The sequence below is a fragment of the Entelurus aequoreus genome, linkage group LG02 (genome assembly GCF_033978785.1).
Source record: "Entelurus aequoreus isolate RoL-2023_Sb linkage group LG02, RoL_Eaeq_v1.1, whole genome shotgun sequence".
Taxonomy (NCBI): domain Eukaryota; kingdom Metazoa; phylum Chordata; class Actinopteri; order Syngnathiformes; family Syngnathidae; genus Entelurus; species Entelurus aequoreus.
Genome location: NC_084732.1, coordinates 36209859 through 36236047, shown reverse-complemented (window position 1 = coordinate 36236047; position 26189 = coordinate 36209859). Strand labels below are relative to the sequence as shown.

The following is a 26189-nucleotide window of genomic DNA, read 5'->3' as shown; positions in this document are numbered from 1 at the left end:
AGATGTCCAGAATACTGTGGAATTTCGCGATGAAAACCGAGCTTTTTGTATTGGATACAATGGTGTACCTATACTTCCGCTTCAACGATTGACGTCACGCGCATATGTCATCATACATAGACGTTTTCAACCGGAAGTTTAGCGGGAAATTTAAAATTGCACTTTATAAGTTAACCCGGCCGTATTGGCATGTGTTGCAATGTTAAGATTTCATCATTAATATATAAACTATCAGACTGCGTGGTCGGTAGTAGTGGGTTTCAGTAGGCATTTAATTGTTTGCTAAGCTTTATGTTTCGGGTGATGTGACTAAGGTGTGGTGCCCGGTAGACTGGGGTGTAGGACTAGCTAAAGGGCTAAATCTATTATGCGTCTCAACCGGTTCACCGTTGCTTATAGGCCACTTAGGGCTGCTATAAGCTGGGCTAGTTAGCTCGCTACAGCTAACGCTAGCAGATGTGTCCGCAACGTCTAAATTTACGAGATTAATCTGCTCTAGTTGGCGGACAAAATTAGTCATGCAGTTTATTTGCTGCAATGTAGGTGATTATTATTAGCTTAGGGGAGCGGCTCCACACTGTGTATGGAGACACTTAATTAGATGCCAGCTGCTTGTCAGCCAGAGAAAGGATCAGTGTTTGTGATCAGCATTAAAAGGCATTAATAGACAATGGCCAATCATGTACTTTTTCACAAAAATCGGCCGATACTGATCGGTGGCTGATCGATCGGTACATTCCGAATCAAAACAAAGTCAATAGTATACAGTTACGAAACTAAAGCAAAAACTATTCACAGGGGCATGGCACTAAATTCTGAGCTCCATTACACAAGACCCCAAAGGGCCCCCCATTCCACCCTAAACCCAAAGTGGCCGCCCCGCAACTTGGTATGTTTAAATGCACAAAAAAATTAAATATTACATTGATTTGGTTTAGAATGGCTTTCTAAAAACACATGAAACAACCTTAATAAGCTTTTTTAATTAAGAACAATTAACATACAGTATCGAGGACATATCTTGACAAACCACTTAAATAATTTGTTTTTGTTTTGAAATGTATTTTATATATATATATATATATATATATATACACAAAATTGTGCCAACAAATTGAAAATAATAGGAACTGAAATAATAATACAGTACAACCAGTCACTATTCACTTAAATACAATTAGAAATCTGCCAAGTTTTCCTTTACTTCACATAGTAGAGATTAGCTAATACACATACAATTATCATCAGTGGATAATAGGAACCATAATAATACATCATTATTATTATGACGATTATATTGATATCAGTGTGATTATATTGATATCAGTACATCTCCTGGGAGTTCAGTCTCCCTGTCTTTAAAAACTGGTAACACCAGTGTTTGTAACTGTAATCAAAGGGCTTTGAACGCACCACAGTTATATGCAATGAGATGCAAAAGTGAAATTTATACTGCACATAATGTTCTCTTATGCTGCCACAGAGAGATGTATTATATTTTTACCTTTCTTCTATAACTTCATCCTTGTTCCAAAATGCTGTATTACTGTCATGTCTGTCGATCATGTTTTTGTTTGGCCATGTGCTGTTTATTTTTTGGACTCTTTTTAGTTCCTGGTTGTGCACTCTTGCTTGTTTTGTTTCCATGACTACTTATTAGTTTCACCTGTTTTTGGACTCACGCACCGGACTCTTTTGGACACACGCACCTGTTGTAATCATGTCACGATTATTTAAGCTTTCAGTTGCCAGGCAGTCGGCCTGGCGACATTATCATCACTCTGCTTCATGCCATGTTTACGATTCCTTGCTCAGTGCACGCTGTTTGTTTCACCGTTCCATGCCAAGTAAGTTTTTGTTTATAGTTTCTGCTCTTGTGCAAGTTTTGTTTCAATAGTCAAGTTTGTTCTCCGCCTTTGTGCGCGCCTTTCGTTTGTTCTTTTTTGATAGTGTTAAATAAAATATGTACTCACATTCACGCCTTGCCCGCGCCAACTTTCCGTTGCCTTCCGGGAAAACAAACCCCAAAGTCCAAGTCTTGACAATTACTTGTTAACTTGACTTTAAAAAATAAATGTTTCTGACGTTAGGCTGCCTATCACTGTCGCCGAATGCTACAGGTAGGGTTTTTTTTTTGTTTTTTTACGACTACCCATTGAGATGAATAATCTCTTTTACAAGGGAATCCTGCCACATAAATTGGCCCTGGGAGAAATCTGTACAATAATCGACAAACTACCAAGGTTTGTCGGTGCAATTAATGATAATTTTATAATGTTTACAAAGCAAATTAATTCACTTTTAAATTTCTCTTGGGAAATCGTTTTGGCAATTAAAACATATATGGAAGTAACAAAATAAATTGTGTTCGATTGAGGCAGTTCTGCAGTGTTTAAAGGTAGAGTTAGCAAGCTAATAAACTAAGGGGTATAGATTGTAACTCGCTAAAGGTCAGTTGGAGCACATTGAATTAGAGAGCCAACTCCTCCAGTGAGCTTCTGTAAGACAAATGGGTTGTCACGTCAGCAACATGTTGGCGAGGAGCATGGCTATTAACTATCTTGACACCCAACAAGTGCATTAGAAGTTCAATTAAACCACAAATTGATTTTTAAAAATGTCTAAAAATTGAATTCTATTCCAGTCTCTCATGTTTCACACAAGTGATTTATGAAGTGATGTATTTAGTAGTTATGTGGAGTGTGCTTGGATGGGAAGGCTTGTTATTAACAGCAAATGTACTGCTAACGTTCTTTCCAAAGTGCTCATTCCAAATGGCCTCCAGGGACATGCTTGGCGCTATGTGACATTCCTTCATTCGACATAAAGGCTACATTAGTCTTATGCCTTAATGGTGTAACACTATGTGTTTACTGTGTTTCCAATCAAGAGCAGAGGGAAAAAAAGCCTCCATTCCAGCAGTTGCTGTAGCCCATAAACTGTACTGTACACCTTGGATTGTTCTTGAGACTTGTGCAATATTCAACAAGAAACTGGTGGATTTACAAGGGGAGTATATAAAAGGTTAGGACAGAAAGGTCAATAAAAGCATTGAGATGCACCTTTAGGTGTACATTGGATTGTTACTTTGAAAGTCTTATGTGAAAACTGCTATGGGCCTGATGTACTAAAGGTTTGCACGTATTAAAACACATGCAAACATGATAGCTCACGCAAAGCTGATCCATTAAGCTTGTGCACAGATGTTTGCCCCTTTTAAGTCAGCAACATAATCAATCAATCTAGCGTGTCTGTCTTCATTCTGTATATAGAAAATAAATGCTGATTATTAGAACACCCACAATTCTGGGAGGAAAAGATGCAAATATATATAATCATTTAGCGCCAGCAACATGATTTATCAAGACTGAAAGTCTTTTTACAACCGCGGTTTAACCTTTATATTTAGCTAGTGTGAAATGTGCATGGAACAGTTACGCACGAATGGATGTGAGAGAGGCGTTTGCGCTGCAAAGACACACGCTGGAGAGAAAATTCTATGTTGTGTGTGTGTGTGTGTGTGTGTGTGTGTGTGTGTGTGTGTGTGTGTGTGTGTGTGTGTGTGTGTGTGTGTGTGTGTGTGTGTGTGTGTGTGTGTGTGTGTGTGTGTGTGTGTGTGTGCGCGTGCGTGGGATGTGTGTTGTATAAATACATACAAACCCTGTTTCCATATGAGTTGGGAAATGGTGTTAGATGTAAATATAAACGGAATACAATGATTTGCAAATCCTTTTCAACCCATATTCAATTGAATGCACTACAAAGACAACATATTTGATGTTCAAACTCATACATTTTTATTTTTTTTTGCAAATAATAATTAACTTACAATTTCATGGCTGCAACACGTGCCAAAGTATTTGGGAAAGGGCATGTTCACCACTGTGTTACATGGCCTTTCCTTTTAACAACACTCAGTAAACGTTTGGGAACTGAGGAGACACATTTTTTAGCCTTCTCAGGTGGAATTACTTCCCATTCTTGCTTGATATACAGCTTAAGTTGTTCAACAGTCCGGGGGTCTCCGTTGTGGTATTTTAGGCTTCATAATGCACCACACATTTTCAATGGGAGACAGGTCTGGACTACAGGCAGGCCAGTCTAGTACCCGCACTCTTTTACTAAGAAGCCACGTTGATGTAACACGTGGCTTGGCATTGTCTTGCTGAAATAAGCAGGGGCGTCCATGGTAACGTTGCTTGGATGGCAACATATGTTGCTCCAAAACCTGTATGTACCTTTCAGCATTAATGGCGCCTTCACAGATGTGTAAGATACCCATGTCTTGGGCACTAATACACCCCCATACCATCACAGATGCTGGCTTTTCAACTTTATAAAGCACGCCCCACATTAAAGTCTTAAAGTTACCACTTTGCTAGACCCCCTTTAGTGACACTTAGCCCAAGGGGCGATAAAGCAACCGCATGAGGCTATGATGGCCAAAAAAACTCCGAATGGAGACCAAGACAGACTTAATTAGGTCAGTCCACCTGCCTAATGTGCTTTGAAGCCAATCTTTGAAGGGGTCAGAGACCCCTGAAACTTCAGTAGTTCCATAGACAGGGCCTGTAGGCCCTTTAAGGCCCTCTGAACTGAGCCATCAGGGGCAGTGTTGTTAGGAATGAAGGTACAGCATTGGTCACCAAACATTGCTAACACTCCTTCTTCCTTGGCTAGGATGCGGTCAAGGGCTATGCGGATCTGAACGGCCCTGAGGGAGGTCGGGGCAAGTTGTTCAGCAAGTCCCTCAACGGCGTCACGAGTCAGGTTGGTTAGTCTCAACGGCGGCGGGGAGTTAGAGAGGCCGCTGAAACAGGAGTTCCAAGGGGTGTTAATTTGGTGAGTGGGGTCACCAGTCTAACCATAGAACAAAGCCCAACGACTGACGTCGGGATTCTAATGTACAATCTGTGCTTCCCACAACACCAGAATAAGTCAGCTTGTGCCCAAGGGCCTATCCTAGAGCCATCTATCAGTGTGGTGCACCAGTAACGGTTGATGTCACCCAATTTGTTGGGGGACGAAGAGGGTCCTGTAATTTGAAAACGCGTGTAATTCAGCTTTTGGGCCACAAAGGGAAGAAGTCGGGTGGCATTGTCAACAGAAGGGTACACATGTCAGTCAACTTAAAAGGGGCGGGGTAAGTGTGGGAAAAGGGACATCCAGCGGAAGAAGCAACACAGTCACCCAGGTTTTGGCATCCACCTGAGCCACAGGTTGTCTGCACCCGCTCCTAAGGTCAAAGGTCAAAGTTACCAGGCCTTCGGTGGTGATGTCATTAGCACGCACAGATGTGAGCCTTTGAAACACCACCGAGGTGGGGTGGTACTTTAGGTGCTACAGAGGGTGTAGAGGTAGTTAACGCCCTCTCAAGGACATTAATTTTAATAATTCCTTTAGCGTCTGTATCAGTCAGGTCAACCCCCAAAACAACATAAAAGGGACGATGGGCACAACTTACCAGAGTATGTTGTCTGCATCCGACACCAATGGTTCAGGGTTGGGTCGTAACAAATATAGAGGTTATTACCACGGTAATAGCTATTGTGTCCCCCGTACTTAATCACACTGCACAGGTCAAAAGAAAGTCTTGATATTCCATTTGACCCAGTCTATTTAAAGTCCGCTGTATGTTCTTAGACACTTGTCAGTCACTGTCGTCAGGAAGGATGAACTGAGACACAAAGACAGTAGAACACGCCCAAGCACCAGTCCGTCAGGGAACACTACCGGGTGTAACATCCTGCCTTTCGTCTATCAATATCAGAGTAATTAAGGTAACAAAACGGGGATAAACATCAAACTTTTCACTTAATGTAACGACACAGATAGTTATGCTGCAAACAAGCAAGAAAAACTAAGAAACATTTAGCATACTGGATTGGTCTCACACAAGGATATACAATATAGAAGTTGAAAAGAGTAATGTAGGTAGAAAATCTCTCTCGTCTCCTGGGCTGGGGGGCAGATGTTGTGGCGATGTCAGCAATGACATCCGCTGGTAATCTGTCAGGTTCTTCAGCAGTAGTACTCAGGGAGAGGTGGTACCAGGTGTCCCCTTTACCAGCCAGTCGAAGGGCGTGGGACGTCCGTTCCACGACCTTGAAGGGACCAGTCCACCTGGGCTCCGTCCACTTGCGTTTGATGACCTTGATCTTGACCCTCTCAGCGGGCGGAAGGGAATCTGTACAGAAGAACTGGCACACAAATTCTGCAATTTTTTGTGTAAAATACCATTTTGGTTTTACGCTGAGTCCTCCTTCCATGGTGGGCTGCTGGTCCTGGGAAGCGCTGACCTGTATGCAGCAAATAGGGTGAAAAACTCTAAGGGCAGTAAAACAATTTTATTCCCGGACCTTCGAATGATCATTAACGCTAATTGCAACATGTCAATCCAATTAAATTTGGTCTGTGCACAGATTTTAGCCAATTAGTTTTTTATGTTCTGGTCCATCCTTTCAACCTTGCCTTGGGACTCAGGATGGTACCCCAAACCTGTGTTCTAGTCCGAAAGCCTTTTCGACCAAGGCTAAGTAATTTTTTTTTTTTTAATGGTTGCCGTTGTCTGACCTAATCTTTTTGGGGAAACCATGTCGGGGTACTAGGTCATTCACAAGTCATTTAATTACTGATATTGCATCCTCTTTTGAGGTTGTTGTTGCTTCCGGCCAACCACTGTGATTGTCAACACAAGTCAGTACGTACCTTTTCCCTTGTACCGTATTGATCATATCAGTGAAATCAAAGACTATACATGGTTCACCCTCACCTCCTCCATATTCTAAATTTGATCTACTAAACTACTATTGATGTGCAAAATCGTTATTTTCAAATTAAAATTAATTATAACTTCTTACCCACGGTAAAAACGTTAAAACTATGGAATGTGTCAGAGTCGGATGATTGTCGATTTTGTTCCAAGGAGTCTGTATCCACCCTCACTCACCCCCTTCTGTTTCTGAAAAAAGGACTGTGTTAGTCATACTATCACTTTCAGAAACATCTAAGAAAAAGGTCAGCTAATAGTCAAGTAGCGGAGGACAGGTCATGTTTGAGGTCAATGATTGTCTCTTTAGCCTCTGTAGTCCACTGAGGGGTGTTGTTAGGGTAGGGGACCCTTTAGCAATATCACAAATAACTCAAACTCAACTAAACCCTATCTTTTATGTAATTTATTCAATATGGCGAAAGTAACAAAATATGCTTATATTTATATTGTCACCAATACTAGAAAAATACTACCCTTATGGCGGATGCTTTAGCAATAGTATTTTGAATTTTTACCACACCTGGTGGCCCCAATAATTCATTAAGTCAAGCTCATGTTGTAGAAAGTTGAATGATGTGGACACGATTGTTACTGAATACTTTCTATCAGACTTCTGCCATGGCAACTTTGTGTATGTAATGAGCAACTATAATTATTTGATATGCTTAAATGTGTAATGTGTCGTTTTAGCTCAGCTGTTGTGTAGCTGCTAGCTCCTCGTAGCCTACAGGTGTCTAAAGTGCAGCCCATAGTTATGTGTTTAACATAACCATGGGCTAAACCTAAACAATTGAAAATGTGGTATTTGGGTGTCGGTGTAATGTGTGGCAGCTACGCCGTGTCTTATCATTGCACCTAAGTTCTTTGGTTTTGTAGGCGAGACAGAGAGCAAGGGAACAATGTGGGACACTATTGTGTCCATCTTATACCATGCTAGCTGTTGCAAAGATAGGTCAACATGAGCAGCCACACCTTGAGTTCCAACATATATAAATAATCATAACATATGGCAAGTCGGGTGGCATAACACACGGAAGCATCTCAGCCAGTCAGGGTTTTCACTGTTAGAGCAGTTGGATGTCAGCCATTCCTGTTGTTTCAGGCTGTGGTATGAGCTCCTGGAGGAGCCTTGGTAGTGGTGTCGCAGCTTGGTGGTTGAGCCTTCAGGTAACACCAGGAAGGTTCCTTCTGTGCGATATTGAATGTCAGGGTACAGTCTGTAAAGGAGGTCATTACCAATTAAGCAGGGTGTGTGCAGGTCAATCACGAAGGGGTGCTTTAGTGTGTGTCCAGCAATCTGAACCGGAAGTGGTTTGGTGACAGGCAACCTTCTTGTGACCCCAGCGAAGCCTTCGACCTTTAAAGAGGAAGCACACAGTTTCTTTGGTACCTCTGTATTCAGAATCGAATGGATGGCGCCAGTGTCAATCACGAACTGATAACATTGTCCGTTGACACTCATGTCCAGCAGGGGGCCAGTCTGTATCTCCTGCTGGGGCTCCTGCGGTGGGCGTGCTTTGCCACGCCGGTATGATGTTCTGGCTGCAAACCGGGGACTGTCTCGTTCAGAGGAGTTAGGACATTCACGTTGCCAGTGACCCGGCAGGTCGCAGATGTAACAGTTTCCACCCCGGACTGGCTTTGAATTATTGTGTTGTCCACCACCCGAGTCCAAACGTCTGGTCTCACGTCTGTTGAGGATTCTTTCCTCCACCTGTTGGAACTCAAAAGCAAGGTCACCCACAGCTGAATATACCCTATCTGATTTTTGACCTTTTGGTTCTTTTGACTTTTTATCTTCGGAGATCTGTAATTTAAGTAGTTGCTTCCTTGTTGCTCTGTCATTAGCCCTATTTTGCATGGGATGAATAAAATGTCCCTGCCATATGTTGTTTTTGGCACCGTGTATATCAGGGTTAACTTTGTCCAAAGTGTTTGGCCAAAGGTTCCCTCCCGGAGGTACAGGTGGGAAAGCAAGGTCAACAATGGCTTGCATGTATGCATCGGCAAGAGACTTATATTGTAGTATGTCCAAAGTGTTAATGTCATGTGTCAAAAATGTCTGCCGGAGAAAATGGTCAGACGTGTACAAGGGGTTAATTTTCGGAGGCAGGATTAATCTTAGAGGGGGCATATTAATACCTCCTTCTCTTGTCACTGGAGTAGGGGGCGGTGTCCTAGTCAAAGTCTGGGCGGGTCGTTTGACACACATACACACACACACACACACACACACACACACACACACACACACACACACGCGTAAGCACTCCCGCACACACACTCACACACTCAGCAGCACACACACACACGAGCACTCTCTTTGCGTTTCACCTACCATAAAACTTCCAGTTACTTTTTTATTTAATTTTATTTTTTATTTCCTTATTTTACCAGACGTTTGAGTTCACGACTTTTCGAGTATTGTAAACTCCCTCTTAACCCTTTCAAGGAACGTTATCTTTTTTTTCTTTTTAAACTGTACCTGCTAATTCCATAGTCGACAACCGTACATTCAATTGATCATCAAACAGTAATGATTCATCACATTCCTCCCCGACCGCCATCACATTTCTATCTGTCACACTTGTTCATGTCAAACCCTGTGGTCATTGTGTCTCTCATGCCCCATCCGTAACCCGAGAATGTATTTCTCGTATTTTTCATAAGGACTTTAACCTTGAACTCTATTAGGGGTGACCAAATCCCCAGGGCGAACCACACCCGACTATTTGCTTACTCGTCAGTGAAGCAGCCCGTCACGGTAATCTTTATCGTATTATTAATAAGGACTCTAACCTCAGAATTAAAAATACGAACGGACTTTAACCAACAACTTTATCGTATTATTAATAAGGACTCCAACCTCCGAATTAAAAATACGAACGGACTTTAACCAAGAACTTTACCGTATTATTCAGAAGGACTTTAACCTTGCGAATTTAATATACGGATGGACTTTAACCAATAACTTTATCAGGCACAGATGAAAGATTCAAGACACAATGACATGACTATTATGTAAAATGGCGGACAGGGCAAAAATGCAATCAATCTATCAAAATCACCACTCTGTGCCTGGGATTACAAAACAGTGTTTGACTTACAGACTTCAGGACAGACTCCTAACGCAGATTTTATCTAAAAAGAAAGGTTCTGCTTACCTTGAATTGGCCAATTGAGTCTGTCCAGAAGATTGCAAGAAGTCATCAATCAACAGCGTGCCATCCCGGACGAGCCCCCAAATTGTTGCGTTGACCAGCATTCCTCCAATGGGGAATTCAAATTGCTAGTCTCTCCCAGATTCTTTTTATGGCAATACGCTGATGTTTATATTCAATCTCCAGGTAATAGTTGGTATTTTGTAGTTTATTCTCAAAGCTTAGAGGACAAACCTGAGACCAACCCAGCACCTAAGCGTTCCCCAGCCCGGTCCAGATCGGTCTCCCAAAACCCCGGAACTCCTGTTAGGGGTTAATTTTCAGAGGCAGGATTAATCTTAGAGGGGGCGTGTTAATACCTCCTTCTCTTGTCACTGGAGTAGGGGGCGGTGTCCTAGTCAAAGTCTGGGCGGGTCGTTTGAATTGTCTTGCGCATGCGCGGCAGACAAAAAACCAATCAGTCCATTCTGTCATTAATCATCGGTTCTTTTGCTGCATTTCGTTTTTCCACGTAATCCCCGTTTACTTTTATCATGCGCCAAACTCTTAAATTCTCTCCCTGAGTGTTCCATTTTCACCAGCGCGCACACACACACACACACACACACACACACACTCAGCAGCACACACACACACGAGCACGCGTAAGCACTCCCGCACACACACACTCAGCAGCACACACACACACGAGCACGCGTAAGCACTCCCGCACACACACACACACACTCAGCAGCACACACACACACGAGCACGCGTAAGCACTCCCGCACACACACACACACACTCAGCAGCACACGCACACACGAGCACGCGTAAGCACTCCCGCACACACACACTCTGCGTTTCACTTTACCATAAAACTTCCAGTTACTTTTTTATTTTTTTTTTATTTTATTTTACCAGACGTTTGAGTTCACGGCTTTTCGAGTATTGTAAACTCCCTCTTAACCCTTTCAAGGAACGTTCTCCTTTTTTTCTCTTTTTTTTTTCTCTCTACCTGCTAGTTCCATTGTCGACAACCGTCCATTCAATTGATCATTACACAGTAATGATTAATCACATTTTTCCCCGACCGCCATCACATTCCTGTCTGTCACACTCCAAGGCCATGTGTCTATTTCTTTACGTTTTAGTGTCTTATCTCACTGGGATCTTTGAACCCGCTTCCTTACGTTTCAGTGTCTTATCTCACTGGGATCTTGCAACCCGAACTCATTAAGGGACGACCAAATTCCCAGGGTAAGCTACACCCAACTATTAGTTCACTCGTCAATGAAACTGCCAGTCACGGTAATCGAGACACAATGGCCTGAGTTGACCACTTATTTACAATTTTAATGCAATGGCAGGCTCGGCAAAAATGCAATCAATCTATCAAAATCACCAATCTGTGCCTGGGATTACAAAACAGCGTTTGACTTACAGACTTCAGGACAGACTCCTAAAGCAGATTTTATATAAAAAGGCTCTGCTCACCTTGTATTGGCCATTTGAGTCTGTCCAGAAGATTGCAAGAAGTCATCAATCAACAGCGTGCCATCTCGGACGAAGCCCCCAAATTGTTGCGTTGACCAGCATTCCTCCAATGGGGAATTCAAATTGCTAGTCTCTCCCAGATTCTTTTCATGACAATAAGCTGATGTTTATATTCAATCAACAGGCAGTAGTTGGTATTTTGTGGTTTATTCTCCAAGCTTAGAGGACAAACGTGAGACCAATGTAGTACCCCAGCGTTCCCCAGCCCGGTCCAGATCGGTCTAGCTCGGTCTCCCCTCCAACCCCCGGAAGTCCCGTGATCTTCCCTCTGTCCCTCGCCCCCACTCCCTTTGTTTAGACTACTCCGAGTTATCTCTACTCTGACACATTCCAATCTAGAAGGCCAACACCTTACTATGAGACTCAAAAGAAGGAAGAATACTAGCTATTATTTATATGACTATAGGAGTTTAGAAAGAAGTAACACTTAAATATGGATATGAGTCTGATCTGCTTCCCACAAGATGTAGCGACCAACTGTAGTTACTGACAGTGGGTTTCTGAATTGTTCCTGAGCCCATGTGGTGATATCCTTTACACACTGATGTCGCTTGTTGATGCAGTACAGCCTGAGGGATGGAAGGTCACGGGCTTAGCTGCTTACGTGCAGTGATTTCTCCAGATTCTCTGAACCCTTTGATGATATTACGGACCGTAGATGGTGAAATCCCTAAATTCCTTGCAATAGCTGGTTGAAAAAGGTTTTTCTTAAACTGTTCAACAATTTGCTCACGCATTTGTTGACAACGTGGTGACCCTCGCCCCATCCTTGTTTGTGAATGACTGAGCATTTCATGGAATCTACTTTTATACCCAATCATGGCACCCACCTGTTCCCAATTTGCCTGTTCACCTGTGGGATGTTCCAAATAAGTGTTTGATGAGCATTTCTCAACTTTATCAGTATTTATTGCCACCTTTCCCAACTTCTTTGTCACATGTTGCTGGCATCAAATTCTAAAGTTAATGATTATTTGCAAAAAAAAAAAAAAAGTTTATCAGTTTGAACATCAAGTATGTTGTCTTTGTAGCATATTCAACTGAATATGGGTTGAAAATGATTTGCAAATCATTGTATTCCGTTTATATTTACATCTAACACAATTTCCCAACTCATATGGAAACAGGGTTTGTAAATCACATTATGAAAAAAAAAATTATAACTGCCAAAAAGGAAAGGACTTAAAGAAGTGCCTCAAGGAACGCCTCAGTTACGTAAATCACAATTTTGGACCCCAGTGTTGTATTTTTCCTAGGAAGGTTAAAAAGTCAATGAATGAATGTGCCAATTTGTTATCAGTGCTTTAAGTTTCTTTATACAACAGAAGCACTCTCATGTTTTTAGAAATTTGCTGCAAAATTGTCTCCCATGTTTTGAACTTAACTCAGAGGCTGGTATGGTGTCATTCCCAGACCAAATTTTGCCCCCAGGCGGCCAGTTGAATAGCCCTGCTCTAAATTTCCCATTGGTGTGAGTATGAATGGTAGTGTGTCCATATGTGTCCTGTGATTGACTGGCCTCTTGCCCAAAGTCCGCTGCAATAGGCTCCAGGTCGCCCATGACCCTAAACAGGATAAGTGGTTGACAACGTAAGAATTGATCCTTCACACACTCAAATGTCCTGCTTTTGTCCCCTTTGGGAATCTTTGGGTACATTGCCATAGTCTTTTTGGCCCGGGAAAATGTACTCATACTCACCTGGGTGGCCAATAATTAGCACTTTATTAACACAGATTGTACCTTGAGGGACCAAAATGTAATGTAATATACATACCTGTATATGTCAACAGGGGAAGCAGGACGAGATCATGGACACTGAGAGTTTGATTCAACACATGGAAAGAGAAGTACAGGCTACGTCGGTGCCAGACTGGATGGAGGACACGAATGAGACCATGGGGAATAAATTCCAGCAGCCTGACTGGCAGGTAAAAACTAGACTTACTTTTCACACCCTCACCAGATCAGGAATAAAGCAAGGAAACTGAAATCAATTTCCATTTGTGACCTTTCCCCTCTCCTCAGGTGGCTCTGTGGGCATTAGCATACTCCCTTATCATTCTGGTGTCTGTCACTGGGAACGTCACGGTCATCTGGATCATTCTGGCCCACCGGCGAATGAGGACTGTGACCAACTACTTTATCGTCAACCTGGCCTTCTCTGATGTTTCCATGGCAACGTTCAACACCCTGTTCAACTTTGTCTATGCGCTGCACAACGACTGGTACTTTGGCTTGGGCTATTGTCGATTCCAGAACTTCTTCCCCATCACCGCCATGTTTTCGTCAATTTACTCCATGGCTGCCATCGCAGTGGACAGGTAAGGAAGCACCTTCAAAAACACGGCCCTTTACATTAAACTGGTGTTCGACGCCTTACTATAAGGTAAGAGATACTGTGGCCAAAGTTCAGGCTGTACCTCACCTGTGCCCTCTAACAGGATAAGTAGGAGAGAATAAATGGTCTGTTTTATCACCTAAATAATGCAGCTATTAAAGGCCTACTGAAACCCACTACTACCGATGATAGTTTATATATCAATGATGAAATCTTAACATTGCAACACATGCCAATACGACCAGGTTAACTTATAAAGTGCAATTTTAAATTTCCCGCGAAACTTCCGGTTGAAAACGTCTATGTATGATGACGTATGCGCGTGACGTCAATTGTTGAAACGGAAGTATTCGGACACCATTGTATCCAATACAAAAAGCTCTGTTTTCATCGCAAAATTCCACAGTATTCTGAACATCTGTGTTGGTGAATCTTTTGCAATTTGTTTAATGAACAATGAAGACTGCAAAGAAGAAAGCTGTAGGTGGGATCGGTGTATTAGCGGCTGGCTGCAGCAACACAACCAGGAGGACTTTGACTTGGATAGCAGACGCGCTATCCGACGCTAGCCGCCGACCGCATCGATGATCGGGTGAAGTCCTTCATCGCTCCGTCGATCGCTGGAACGCAGGTGAGCACGGGTGTTGATGAGCAGATGAGGGCTGGCTGGCGTAGGTGGATAGCTAATGTTTTTAGCATAGCTCTGTGAGGTCCCGTAGCTAAGTTAGCTTCAATGGCGTCGTTAGCAACAGCATTGTTAAGCTTCGCCAGGCTGGAAAGCATTAACCGTGTAGTTACAGGTCCATGGTTTAATAGTATTGTTGATTTTCTGTCTATCCTTCCAGTCAGGGGTTTATTTCTTTTGTTTCTATCTGCAGTTAAGCCCGATGCTATCACGTTAGCTCCGTAGCTAAAGTGCTTCGCCGATGTATTGTCGTGGAGATAAAAGTCACTGTGAATGTCCATTTCGCGTTCTCGACTCTCATTTTCAAGAGGATATAGTATCCGAGGTGGTTTAAAATACAAATCCGTGATCCACAATAGAAAAAGGAGAAAGTGTGCAATCCAATGAGCCCTTGTACCTAAGTTACGGTCAGAGCGAAAAAAGATACGTCCTGCACTGCACTCTAGTCCTTCACTCTCACGTTCCTCATCCATGAATCTTTCATCCTCGCCCAACTTAATGGGGTAATCGTCGCTTTCTCGGTCCGAATCGCTCTCGCTGCTGGTGTAAACAATGGGGAAATGTGAGGAGCCTTTCAACCTGCGATGTCACGCTACTTCCGGTACAGGCAAGGCTTTTTTTATCAGCGACCAAAAGTTGCAAACTTTATCGTCGATGTTCTCTACTAAATCCTTTCAGCAAAAATATGGCAATATCGCGAAATGATCAAGTATGACATAGAATGGATCTGCTATCCCCGTTTAAATAAAAAAAATTCATTTCAGTAGGCCTTTAAGCTACACATCGAGTCCATTCTCAAGTCAATGTCTTCATTGATTTAAAAGCAAGGAAGCCTCCATCCATCTTAATTTGCTTTGGTATTGTGTACTCTGTAGCGATGCCACAATGACTGTGGAGAACAAAATGGACGCTGCTCTAAGTCACCATCTGTCATGATCCGTTTCCCGTGTTAGGTTTTGTTTTAGTTGGATATGTTATGTGTGTAAAAGGGAAGAAGACGGCACAGACAGGAGGGACGTCGTTTTAGCTGTATTTATTATTTATATAAATATTTACAAAAGCATGGAGTGTGAAACTAATCCAAATGTGTATGTGTGCGACTATGTGTGACAGGATATTTCCTTAGTTGGTGGTCAGTTCAGTTTCAGCACCTTTGTTTGTTTTCTTCGTTACCATGGGTGCGGATTTTTGTCACCACACTCTGACTACGGGTGCCGCGGCGACGCTTCCGCGGAAAGCTCAGGGCTGGAAACCGAAAGAGGTGAGCTGGTATTCCTGACAGCAACGGGGGCAGGTCATTTGGACTACCAAAATCAAAAGAAAAGTTAATTTTGATAGGTGGTCGAAAAGCCAACAATTCTTGGCGATCATATACCAGCAGAGACTCGAACTGTTTAGTGCAGTAGGACAAAATTAACAAAAACTGAAACCAGACTGAGAGCGGTAGACGGCCAGCCACACACGACGGCACCATCTTGAAAATGATGAAGCATGGCAATATAAGCTAGCTGAATTCTGATTGGATACAAACTCTAACCTAAAAACAACAGCGCTGGAAGGAGCATAATATGACATGAAAAGAATATGAATACTTTTAGATATTTAGGGAAAGTAAATAAAAATATACTTGTATCTTTAATTATGATCATGATTTCTGGTTATGTTAGGCCAGCAGAGAAGGCCTTGCTGGCCCTGACGGCACACCACTGTTGTTTTCAACACCAAACCCCCACCCCCCCACCCTTGCAGCCTTGAGAGGGACAAGCAGTAGAAAATGGATGAATGAAAGATGTATTATTATTATTATTATATATATATATATATATATATATATATATATATATATATATATATATATATATATATATATATATATATATATATATATATATATATATATATATATATATATATATATATATATATATATATATATATATATACATATATATATATATATATTTATTTATTTATTTATTTATTTATTTATTTTTTTAAATGTCCTGCCCAGCTTCTCAGGCAAATCATATAGCAGATGTAGATGCCCATATCGGCTGTTCAGATTTACTTTACAAAAGAGAAGTGTAGGATACTTCTCCTGTTGCCTTACTTGTATTTTGACTTTATTAAATGTATTTATATTATCATTTGGTGCAGCCGGGCCGGAGCAGGAGGGGATAGAAAGAGAGAAAAAGGAAGACAGAGGGGGGAATTGTGGGGACAAGAGGGGGATTAGACAGAGAGACAAAAACAACAACAGCAAACACAACAACAGAGCAACATCAGCAAATACGACATGTACAAATATGATGGTAAAAGTAATAGCAAATAAGCAGTTAGCGAAAATAAAAAAATAAAAATATAAAAAATAAAAATAAAAAATAAAAATATATATATATTATATATTAAAGGCCTACTGAAATGAATTTTTTTTACTTAAACGGGGCAGACGCAGAAAACCGAGCTTTTTGTATTGGATACAATGTGTCCGAATACTTCCGTTTCAACGATTGACGTCCAGTGTTGGGTTAGTTACTGAAAACCAGTAACTAGTTACAATTACTAGTTACTTCATTTCAAAAGTAACTCAGTTACTAACTCAGTTACTTACACCAAAAAGTGATGCGTTACTGTGAAAAGTAACTATTTAGTTACTTCTTTTTTTCCCCCCTTTTTTAAGGCTCCCATTAATGCCCTTTTAGCCTTCAGTACTGTTATTGCACTGGAGAATAATACAATCTGTTGATCAACTTGACATGCATTTGCATCACTGAACTCAGAAAGCAATGTGGTCTACATACAACACACAAAGACAAAGATATGTTTCAAAGGGCCAATTTATTTCAGGCCAGAAAAAATTGACAAAACTATTTTAAATAGCTGCAACATAATGGCACTTTAACTTTAACTCTAAGTAGATAGGATCTTTGATCCAAGACACAACTTACATTTAACTAAAATGTTATTTTCTTTGTGCTCGACAAAAGAAAAGTATTGAGAATGTCTCCATGTTAAAAAACTCGACTTCTGCGGGGAGGCGTGCTTTCTGTGGGTGGGGGAAAGCACGCCTCTTCTTTTCCACCGGAACGCTCCAATAAAACACACTCAGATCTTCAGTTTCTAGCCGATACTACATAAAAATAACGTAAAATAACGCAGTAACGCATCATGCAGTAACGGTAACTGAGTTACTGTATATAAAAAAATAACGCGTTATATTACTAGTTACCGCCGAAACTAACGGCGTTACAGTAACGCGTTACTTAGTAACGTGTTAGTCCCAACACTGTTGACGTCACGCGCATACGTCATCATACATAGACGTTTTCAAGTGGAAGTTTCGCGGGAAATTTTAAATTGCACTTTATAAGTTAACTTGGCCGTATTGGCATGTGTTGCAATGTTAAGATTTCATCATTGATATATAAACTATCAGACTGCATGGTCGGTAGTAGTGGGTTTCAGTAGGCCTTTAATAACTGAAATTTAAAAAAACTTACTGCAATCTGCATTCTCTTGCAACTGGACCAGACGCACTGTGCTGCATGTCCCAAAGCGCGCCGTCGGTTTGCCAAAAGTTCTGTTGTCTAGATAACGCTTCAATATAGTCCAAAAAAGGTGGTACATATTATATCTGTGTGCTCCATGCCAACAACATGGCAAAACGACACAGGACGGACCATATGATGGCGTAAATATGGAGGTAAATGAGTGTCTCCTTGGTGACAGACGGTATACACACAAAACTCATTTAAATAAAGCGGTCTGCACCACTTTTGTACTTGTTATGATTCGTACATGCGTAGTGATTAGTAGATCACCCGCAACACCCCCACTAATAGTACGTGCAATTCAGTGACGTGCAGTCAGGGGAGGCAGGTGAGGCAGGGCCTCAAGTGCCATCATGGAAAGAAAAAAAATGTAAAAAGAAAAAAATTAATTAAATTGTTATATGTATCCAGTGATTATACTATAAAGTTATTTTCCATTTAACTTCACCAGTTTTAGATTATTTGTATTCAAAATCGCTGAATTTTCACATTTGCTGTTCAAATACTGAGAAGAGACTTGCGGTGAGTCACCAGTCAGTTGAGCCTCACCATGGATTGCGCAATGACTCGGCTAACTGCTGGCCTGCTGTGCAGTGAGACCGTATTGCTATATGAATTATATTATACATTTCCATAGTTTAGTTAGCTGAGGTATATAATGTACAGTGTATTTTGTCAACAACTGTATGTGTGTAACGTATTTCTTGTGCTGAGCAATCATAGAACGGCTGCGAAGACGCACTGGCTGAGGCTCGCAGTAATCCTGCCTCCTGGTGGTAGAGGGCGGTAGTGATCCCAGAGATCATTCTTGCGACTACTCGGCTGCAGAAGAAGTGACAACAAGCAGCAACAGTTAGCAGCGATCGTTTATTTTTTCCTCTCGCCTGAACTTTTAACATGGAGGATTACGTATCTAAAATAAAACAGTTTTCTAAACTGGACTTTCAATCGAAGCAGGAGGTAATAATTAAAGGAAGATCTCCATCGAGACAGAGAGACTTTTAAAACTGAAGAAAGATAAGGAAGACTTCTATAAACAAGTTATCGATGCTTTTATTCAAAAGGAGCGGAGCATGGACTTCATTTATAAGTAAAGGTAAGACCATAATAACGTTTTTTTTTATTAAATGTGCTTTTTTGTGTGCTACAGTTTGTAAGTGTAAAGTTAAAGTTAAGTTAAAGTACCAATGATTGTCACACACACACTAGGTGTGGTGAAATGTGTCCTCTGCATTTGACCCATCCCCTTGATCACCCCCTGGGAGGTGAGGGGAGCAGTGGGCAGCAGCGGCGCCGCACCCGGGAATCATTTTTGGTGATTTAACCCCCAATTCCAACCCTTGATGCTGAGTGCCAAGCAGGGAAGAATGCTGGTATGAGCTTTTAAACATAACCCGTTAACTGCTGCCAATCAAATGGTGAATAAGATACTCTTTAGGGTTCATATGTTTGTAAATCTGACTGTGATGAAGTCAGTGCCTCACCAGCCATGAACCTCACCGCACGTCACTGACGCAATTTTATAGTTTGCATGCGCTCTTTAGCATTTGTCGGATGTTAGTCGATAAGGTCCCATGTGGATTGTTGTTGTACGTAGCAATTTTAAGATACGGAAGAAAAAAAAGAGTATAAGACGTAAATAATATCTAAAACTACTTCGCTTTCTTGATCAGACGAAATCGGCCACTGACAGAGTAGTGTGGACATGAACCAGTGCACTGCAAAAAGTCAGTGTTCAAAAACAAGAAAAAAAAAATACAAAAGTTAGGGGCATTTTACTTGAACTAAGCAAAATTATCTGCCAATAGAACAAGAAAATTTGGCTTGTCAAGACTTTCCAAAACAAGTAAAATTAGCTAACCTCAATGAACCTAAAAATACCTTAAAATAAGTATCTTCTCACTAATAACAAGTGCACTTTTCTTGATAGAAAAAACAAATATGAGACCTTTTTTCTCAGTATGTTGAAAAATATTCTTAAATTAAGTCAATGCTAGTGCCATTATCTTGACATAATATGCGCTCCCAAAAAAAATGTATTGTAATTTTGCAGAATTTATCTGAATGTGCATGAACTATTTCTGTTAAAAATTGTTTGAAATGTCACATGTTAAATGTTTAAATATTAACTGTCAGTTTGCTGTACTGTGCCAACTGTACTACTATATATGAGTATGTATGTTGTTGAAAATAAAACAGCAAAGTCCATTTGGCTGTCATCTGTTTTAATTATTGAGACACAATTGTGTCAAAGTCATGATTTTTTTTATTTCATGCTTGAAATAAGAAATTCTTACTTTAAAAAAGCAGTTTTATACTTGTGAGTGTTGATGACACAGCTTTGCAACAGTTGATGTTCTAGTTTCAAGCATGTTTTACTCAATATAGGTCATAAAATCTCACCAACAAGCTATAATATCTTACTGAGATATTTTAGGACCAAAACACTTAAAACAAGTAAAACACTCTAATATAAAATCTGCTTAGTGAGAAGAAGTATCTTATCAGACAGAAAATAAGCAAATATCACCCTAATTTGAGATATTCGATCTTACTTAGATTTCAGTTTTTGCAGTGTGGTTTAGGAGAAAATAGGAGAACAGTGGTTTAAGATAATATATTTAAGAAATCAATGTTTATAGAAGAGGTTCTAAAAGCATACCGTGGTGTAGTGTAAAGGTATACAGTAAATGATAAATGGGTTATACTTGTATAGCGCTTTTCTACCTTCAAGGTACTCAAAGCGCTTTGACAGTATTTCCACATTCACCGATTCACACACACATTCACACACTGATGGCGGGAGCTGCCATGCAAGGCGCTAACCATCAGGAGCAAGGGTGAAGTGTCTTGCCCAAGGACACAACGGACGTGACTAGGATGGTAGAAGGTGGGGATTGAACCCCAGTAACCAGCAACCCTCCGATTGCTGGCACGGCCACTCTACCAACTTCGCCACGCCGTCCCAGTAGTACTGTGTATAATATGTTAACTGATTTAAGGTTACATTCTGATCATTAATAGTCTTTAAAAATATCAGACCTGTGTGTGTGCAGCTGTGAATGACTAAATCAAGGTTTTCCTCCTGAATTAGATACATGGCCATCATCCACCCTTTGAAGCCCCGCCTCTCCTCCACCTCCACCAAGGTTGTGATCACGCTCATATGGATCATGGCAATCTTACTGGCGTTCCCACAGTGCTACTACAGCGTGACCAGGTTTTACTACCCCAGAACTGTTTGTATGGTCGACTGGCCGGACAACTATGGAGGAACCCATCAACTCAGGTGAAGGACAATAATCATGCATGGCACTCTGGTGCTCAACAGTACCACATTTGCATTTAAATAATTACATTAAGAGTCACACAGCAGACTTTTCCTAAAGGTGAACTGTTAACAATAAGACATGTGTGTGCTCTCACAAAACCAAGGAAAGTAGATGGCAATGAATGACATAAAAAAAATAAAGTTGTAGTTGAAGTAGTGCTTATAAATCCATGTTGCATTGAGCATTTTGACAAGTTGCTTTTCTCTCCTCTACTTGCATCCTGTCCTCCTCTACCCACTTAAAAGGTCCATATATCTGTCAAGGCTGTAGCCAACTATGTATGACTCAATCAGTTTTTGTCATTTCCAGACTGATATTTGCAACAAACACAACTTGACTTATTTCGTGTCACCTTTGCAAGATGAACTTGAAGCACAGTGGACCTCAGGGGTCAAAAAATGTAATAAATGGAGACACACTATACAGTATGTTCCCCAATCAGCCACCAGTAAACAAACCTGATCTACTAAAGGTTTGGAGACAGCAGACTACTTGAGGGTTTTTATTATTACTGGCGTTTGTTTTTCATATAAGAGATACTACATATTTAATAACATTTCTTCTATTAGGAAAAATTTATTTTTGCAATATGCATCATCTAGTGTCTGGATCGTTTGACCGCATGTATCCATTATAGATCATATTGCAGGACTGCTTCTAAAATGCCCGGAAAAACTGGTACATGTCATAGTTGTCTTCTGCATGTTTCAAACTGTAGCCAAATGTCACAGGTAGGAGCATGGCAATATGAATGTGGAGGGAAATGAGTGTCTCTATGGTAAACTGTGTCGTACACACAAAATCCTCATTCTAATAGCCACTTTTGTATTTGTTATTAATTTTACACGCAGTCTTAGTAGATCACCTGCAACATGCCCACTAATAGTGCACAAAGTTTTATAGTTTGCACGTTTGCAATGTGTTGAAACGTACCATTTTTGAAACATCTCAAGGGAAAGTATGTCGTTATACCAAAATAGGAATATTTATTGTAATAAATAATAATGATAAATGGGTTATACTTGTATAGCGCTTTTCTACCTCCAAGGTACTCAAAGCGCTTTGACAGTATTTCCACATTCACCCATTCACACACACATTCACACACTGATGGCGGGAGCTGCCATGCAAGGCGCTAACCAGCAGCCATCAGGAGCAAGGGTGAAGTGTCTTGCCCAAGGACACAACGGACGTGACTAGGATGGTAGAAGGTGGGGATTGAACCCCAGTAACCAGCAACCCTCTGATTGCTGGCACGGCCACTCTACCAACTTCGCCACGCCGCCCCATAGGTTTTCTTGTTTGAGTGTCCAGAGACTTTACCCTTTGGATTGTGTTACATATGTCGTAATGAAAAAATATATACTCTACCTCTATTTGCATGTTTTTAACCAACCTAGTAGCATTATATGTACAGTACTTGCACATATACATTCTTTAAATTGCATGGAAATCAGTTGTATTTTTGTTTTGTTTTATGTAATCCTACACAATACTGTTTTATACCTGAGAAAATGCATATAAATTAATGCTTCTTCTTGTTGTGTATGTATTTATGTATCTGTCATGTAGCTACCAGTTTGCCGTGATATTGCTGATCTACCTGTTCCCCCTGCTGGTAATGCTGGTCACCTACAGTTTGGTAGGCAGGACCCTGTGGGGAGGTCACATCCCAGGGGAGGCCTCGGACCACTACCACAGCCAGATCACAGCAAAGAGAAAGGTCAACACTTTTCATCTGACAAAGTCGTGTTGTTTGTGTCTGCTGAGTTGACATAATATGGTGCCTTTTGCTGTGTGTTGGCTCCCAGGTAGTAAAGATGATGGTTGTTGTGGTGGTGACCTTTGCTCTGTGCTGGTTGCCCTACCACACCTACTTCATACTGGCATCATTCAATAGAGACATTTACAAGGAACATTACATTCAACAGGTTAGCATTCTTTTATCCTGCCCGTCTGCTTTTGGTGATTTCAGACATGCATGTCTAAGTTGTGATGCATTTGTTGCATCGACCATCTCGATCATTTTATATGGAAAAGGAGCAGTTGTCCACCACAGGATTAATGAAGTGTTTTAAATTTGAAATAAGGCTGTGGGTGTGACACATTTGTCCCTTACACTGAATATGCAGTAATAAATAGGGCACCACAATAGAGGGTAGAATGGGAAATAATTAAATAATGACATATTAAAATGTTTTTTAAATGTTTAAGTAATTAATGTAAAAATTGTTTTATTATATAAATATTAAATTAAACATTTTAATATTTATTTCATTTTTTGGATATAATTGCTCGGAAGAATTTATTATGGAGCAGATATATTATATAATATTGGAAATACTAGATATGAAAAACAGCGAAATCTAGTGGATTTGATGTGGCACTACACCTCTTTTTCTTGGCTTCAACAGTGCAATGTAAAATAATATTTTCAATGTAAAATTATTTTTACAGCATAAACATGTCCATTGATTATTTTTAAAGACATATAAAGGTATTATTTATGTATTTAGTAGTTTTTTCCTATCTTCGACAGGTTTACTTGGCCATTTTTTGGTTGGCAATGAGCTCGACTATGTACAACCCTATTATTTACTGCTGTCTGAACCAAAGGTAAAAAGGTCACGTTTGCATCAAGATTAAAAAGCACTGTGCTAAGTTGTTGTGTGTTGCAGGTTCCGTGCTGGTTTCCGTCACGCCTTCTCTTGGTGTCCCTTCATCAAGGTGTCAGAGGAGGACAAGATGGAGCTGCAGCACACACATACCTTTAGAGTGACCATGACACGTGGTCAAGGCAATAGCAGCGCGCACACGTCCATACACGCAAACAACACTTGTGACGCAAGCAAAGGCTGTGGGCAAGGTTCATGCACATTGTAAAGGATGACATCATAAGGACATTCCAAATGTATTATTCTTTATGTCACATGTGTCAAAGTCAAGGCCCGAGGGCCAGATCTGCCACGTCACGTTACTCAATGTGGTCTGCCACGCCTTTCAACGTGACCTGTTATGTTATTTATTGTGGCCTCCACGTTATATTCAATGCGATCTGTTACATCATTTTAAATTTAATGTGGTTTGCAAAGTCACAGGGCATGCAAATTTGATGTGGTCTGCCACACTATTTACATTGCATCCGGAAAGTATTCACAACGCTTCACTTTTTCCACATTTTGTTCCAAAATGGAATACATTAATTTTGGGCGTTAAAATTCTGCACAGAATATCCCATAATGACAATGACATTTTTGCAAATGTGGTAAAAATTAAAAACATGTACATACTGTAAGTATTCAGAGCCTTTGCTCAATACTTTGTTGACGCACCTTCGACAGCCTAATTACAGCCTCGAGTCTTTTTTATTACAATGCACACGCTTGGCACACCTATCTTTGGGCGGTTTTGCCCATTCCTCTTTGCAGCACCTCTCAAGCTCCATCAGGTTGGATGGGAAGTGTTGGTTTTCATCCAGGATATCTCTGTACATTGCTGCATTCATCTTAGTCTAGTCAAGGAGGTGACCAAGACTAAGATGATGATGGTCACTCTGTCAGAGCTCCAGCATTCCTCGAAAGCAGTGTTTTTCAACCTTTTCTGAGCCAAGGCACATTTTTTTCATAGAAAAAATTCTGAGGCACACCACCAGCAGAAAACATAAAAAAATGAAACTCAGTAGCCGATATTGACAATAAAAAGTCGTTCTCGCAATTATTGGATGTGTTATTCAAACCATAACCAAGCATGCATCACTATAGCTCTTGTCTCAAAGTAGGTGTACTGTCACATCACGCCGTAACGTATTTTGAGTTTTTTGCTTTTTTCCTGTGTGTAGTGTTTTAGTACTTGTCTTGCACTCCTATGTTGGTGGTTTTTCCTCTTTTGTTGGTATTTTCCTGTAGCAGTTTCATGTCTTCCTTGAGTGCTATTCCCCGCACCTGCTTTGTTTTAGAAATCAAGACTATTTAAGTTGTGCGGAAGCTATCCTTCTTTGTGGGGACATTGTTGATTGTCATGTCATGTACGGATGTACTTTGTGGACGCCGTCTGCGCCACACGCTGTAAGTCTTTGCTGTCGTCCAGCATTCTGTTTTTGTTTACTTTGCAGCCAGTTCAGTTTTAGTCTCGTTTTGCATAGCCATCCCTAAGCTTCAGTGCCTTTTCTTAGGGGCACTCACCTTTTGTTTATTTTTGGTTTAAGTGTTAGATACCTTTTTACCTGCACGCTGCCTCCCGCATATCGTGATCACAACAAACCATGTTCCCGAGATCTACAAAGCAATTAGCTACTTGCTGCCACCTACTGATATGGAAGATTATTACATGGTTACGCTGTTGAGCTCTAGACAGCACCGAAACTCAACAACGGCACATTTGCGTATTGTAATTACTGGTTTTCCAAAAAAATATTTTTAACCCAATTAGGTGAAATTACATTATCTCCCACGGCACACCAGACTGTATCTCACGGCACAGTGGTTGAAAAACACTGCTCTAGAGAGAGGAGAACCGTCACTGTAGGGATGGTATTGGCCTGGTGATGAGCGGTGCCTGCTTTCCTCCAAACATGTCGCCTGGCCTTCACGTCAAAGACTTTAATCTTTGTCTCATCAGGCCAGAAAATGTTTGTTTTTCATGGTCTGAGAGTCTTTCACTTTTTAACTAAGAAATGGCTTCTGTCTGGCCACTCTACCATACAGGCCTGATTGGTGGATTGCAGCAGAAATGGTTGTCCTTCTGGAAGGACAATCTATCCAACCTGATGGAGCTTGAGAGGTGCTGCAAAGAGGAATGGGCAAAACTGCCTAAA

At 40.9% G+C, this 26189-nt stretch overlaps 1 protein-coding gene across 1 annotated transcript in view; it reads left to right on the top strand.

The window, feature by feature from the left end:
• The window catches only part of tacr2 (tachykinin receptor 2), a 34529-nt gene extending 9771 nt beyond the window's left edge, over window positions 1-24758 (top strand). The window contains exons 2-8 of the mRNA XM_062067456.1: window positions 13261-13398; window positions 13496-13791; window positions 21139-21333; window positions 22949-23099; window positions 23188-23307; window positions 23916-23992; window positions 24055-24758. Of these exons, the coding sequence (XP_061923440.1) occupies window positions 13279-13398; window positions 13496-13791; window positions 21139-21333; window positions 22949-23099; window positions 23188-23307; window positions 23916-23992; window positions 24055-24259 (1164 nt within the window). The 5' untranslated portion in view covers window positions 13261-13278 and the 3' untranslated portion in view covers window positions 24260-24758. The remainder of the gene's footprint in view (window positions 1-13260; window positions 13399-13495; window positions 13792-21138; window positions 21334-22948; window positions 23100-23187; window positions 23308-23915; window positions 23993-24054) is intronic.
• The last annotated feature ends 1431 nt before the right edge of the window (window positions 24759-26189 follow it).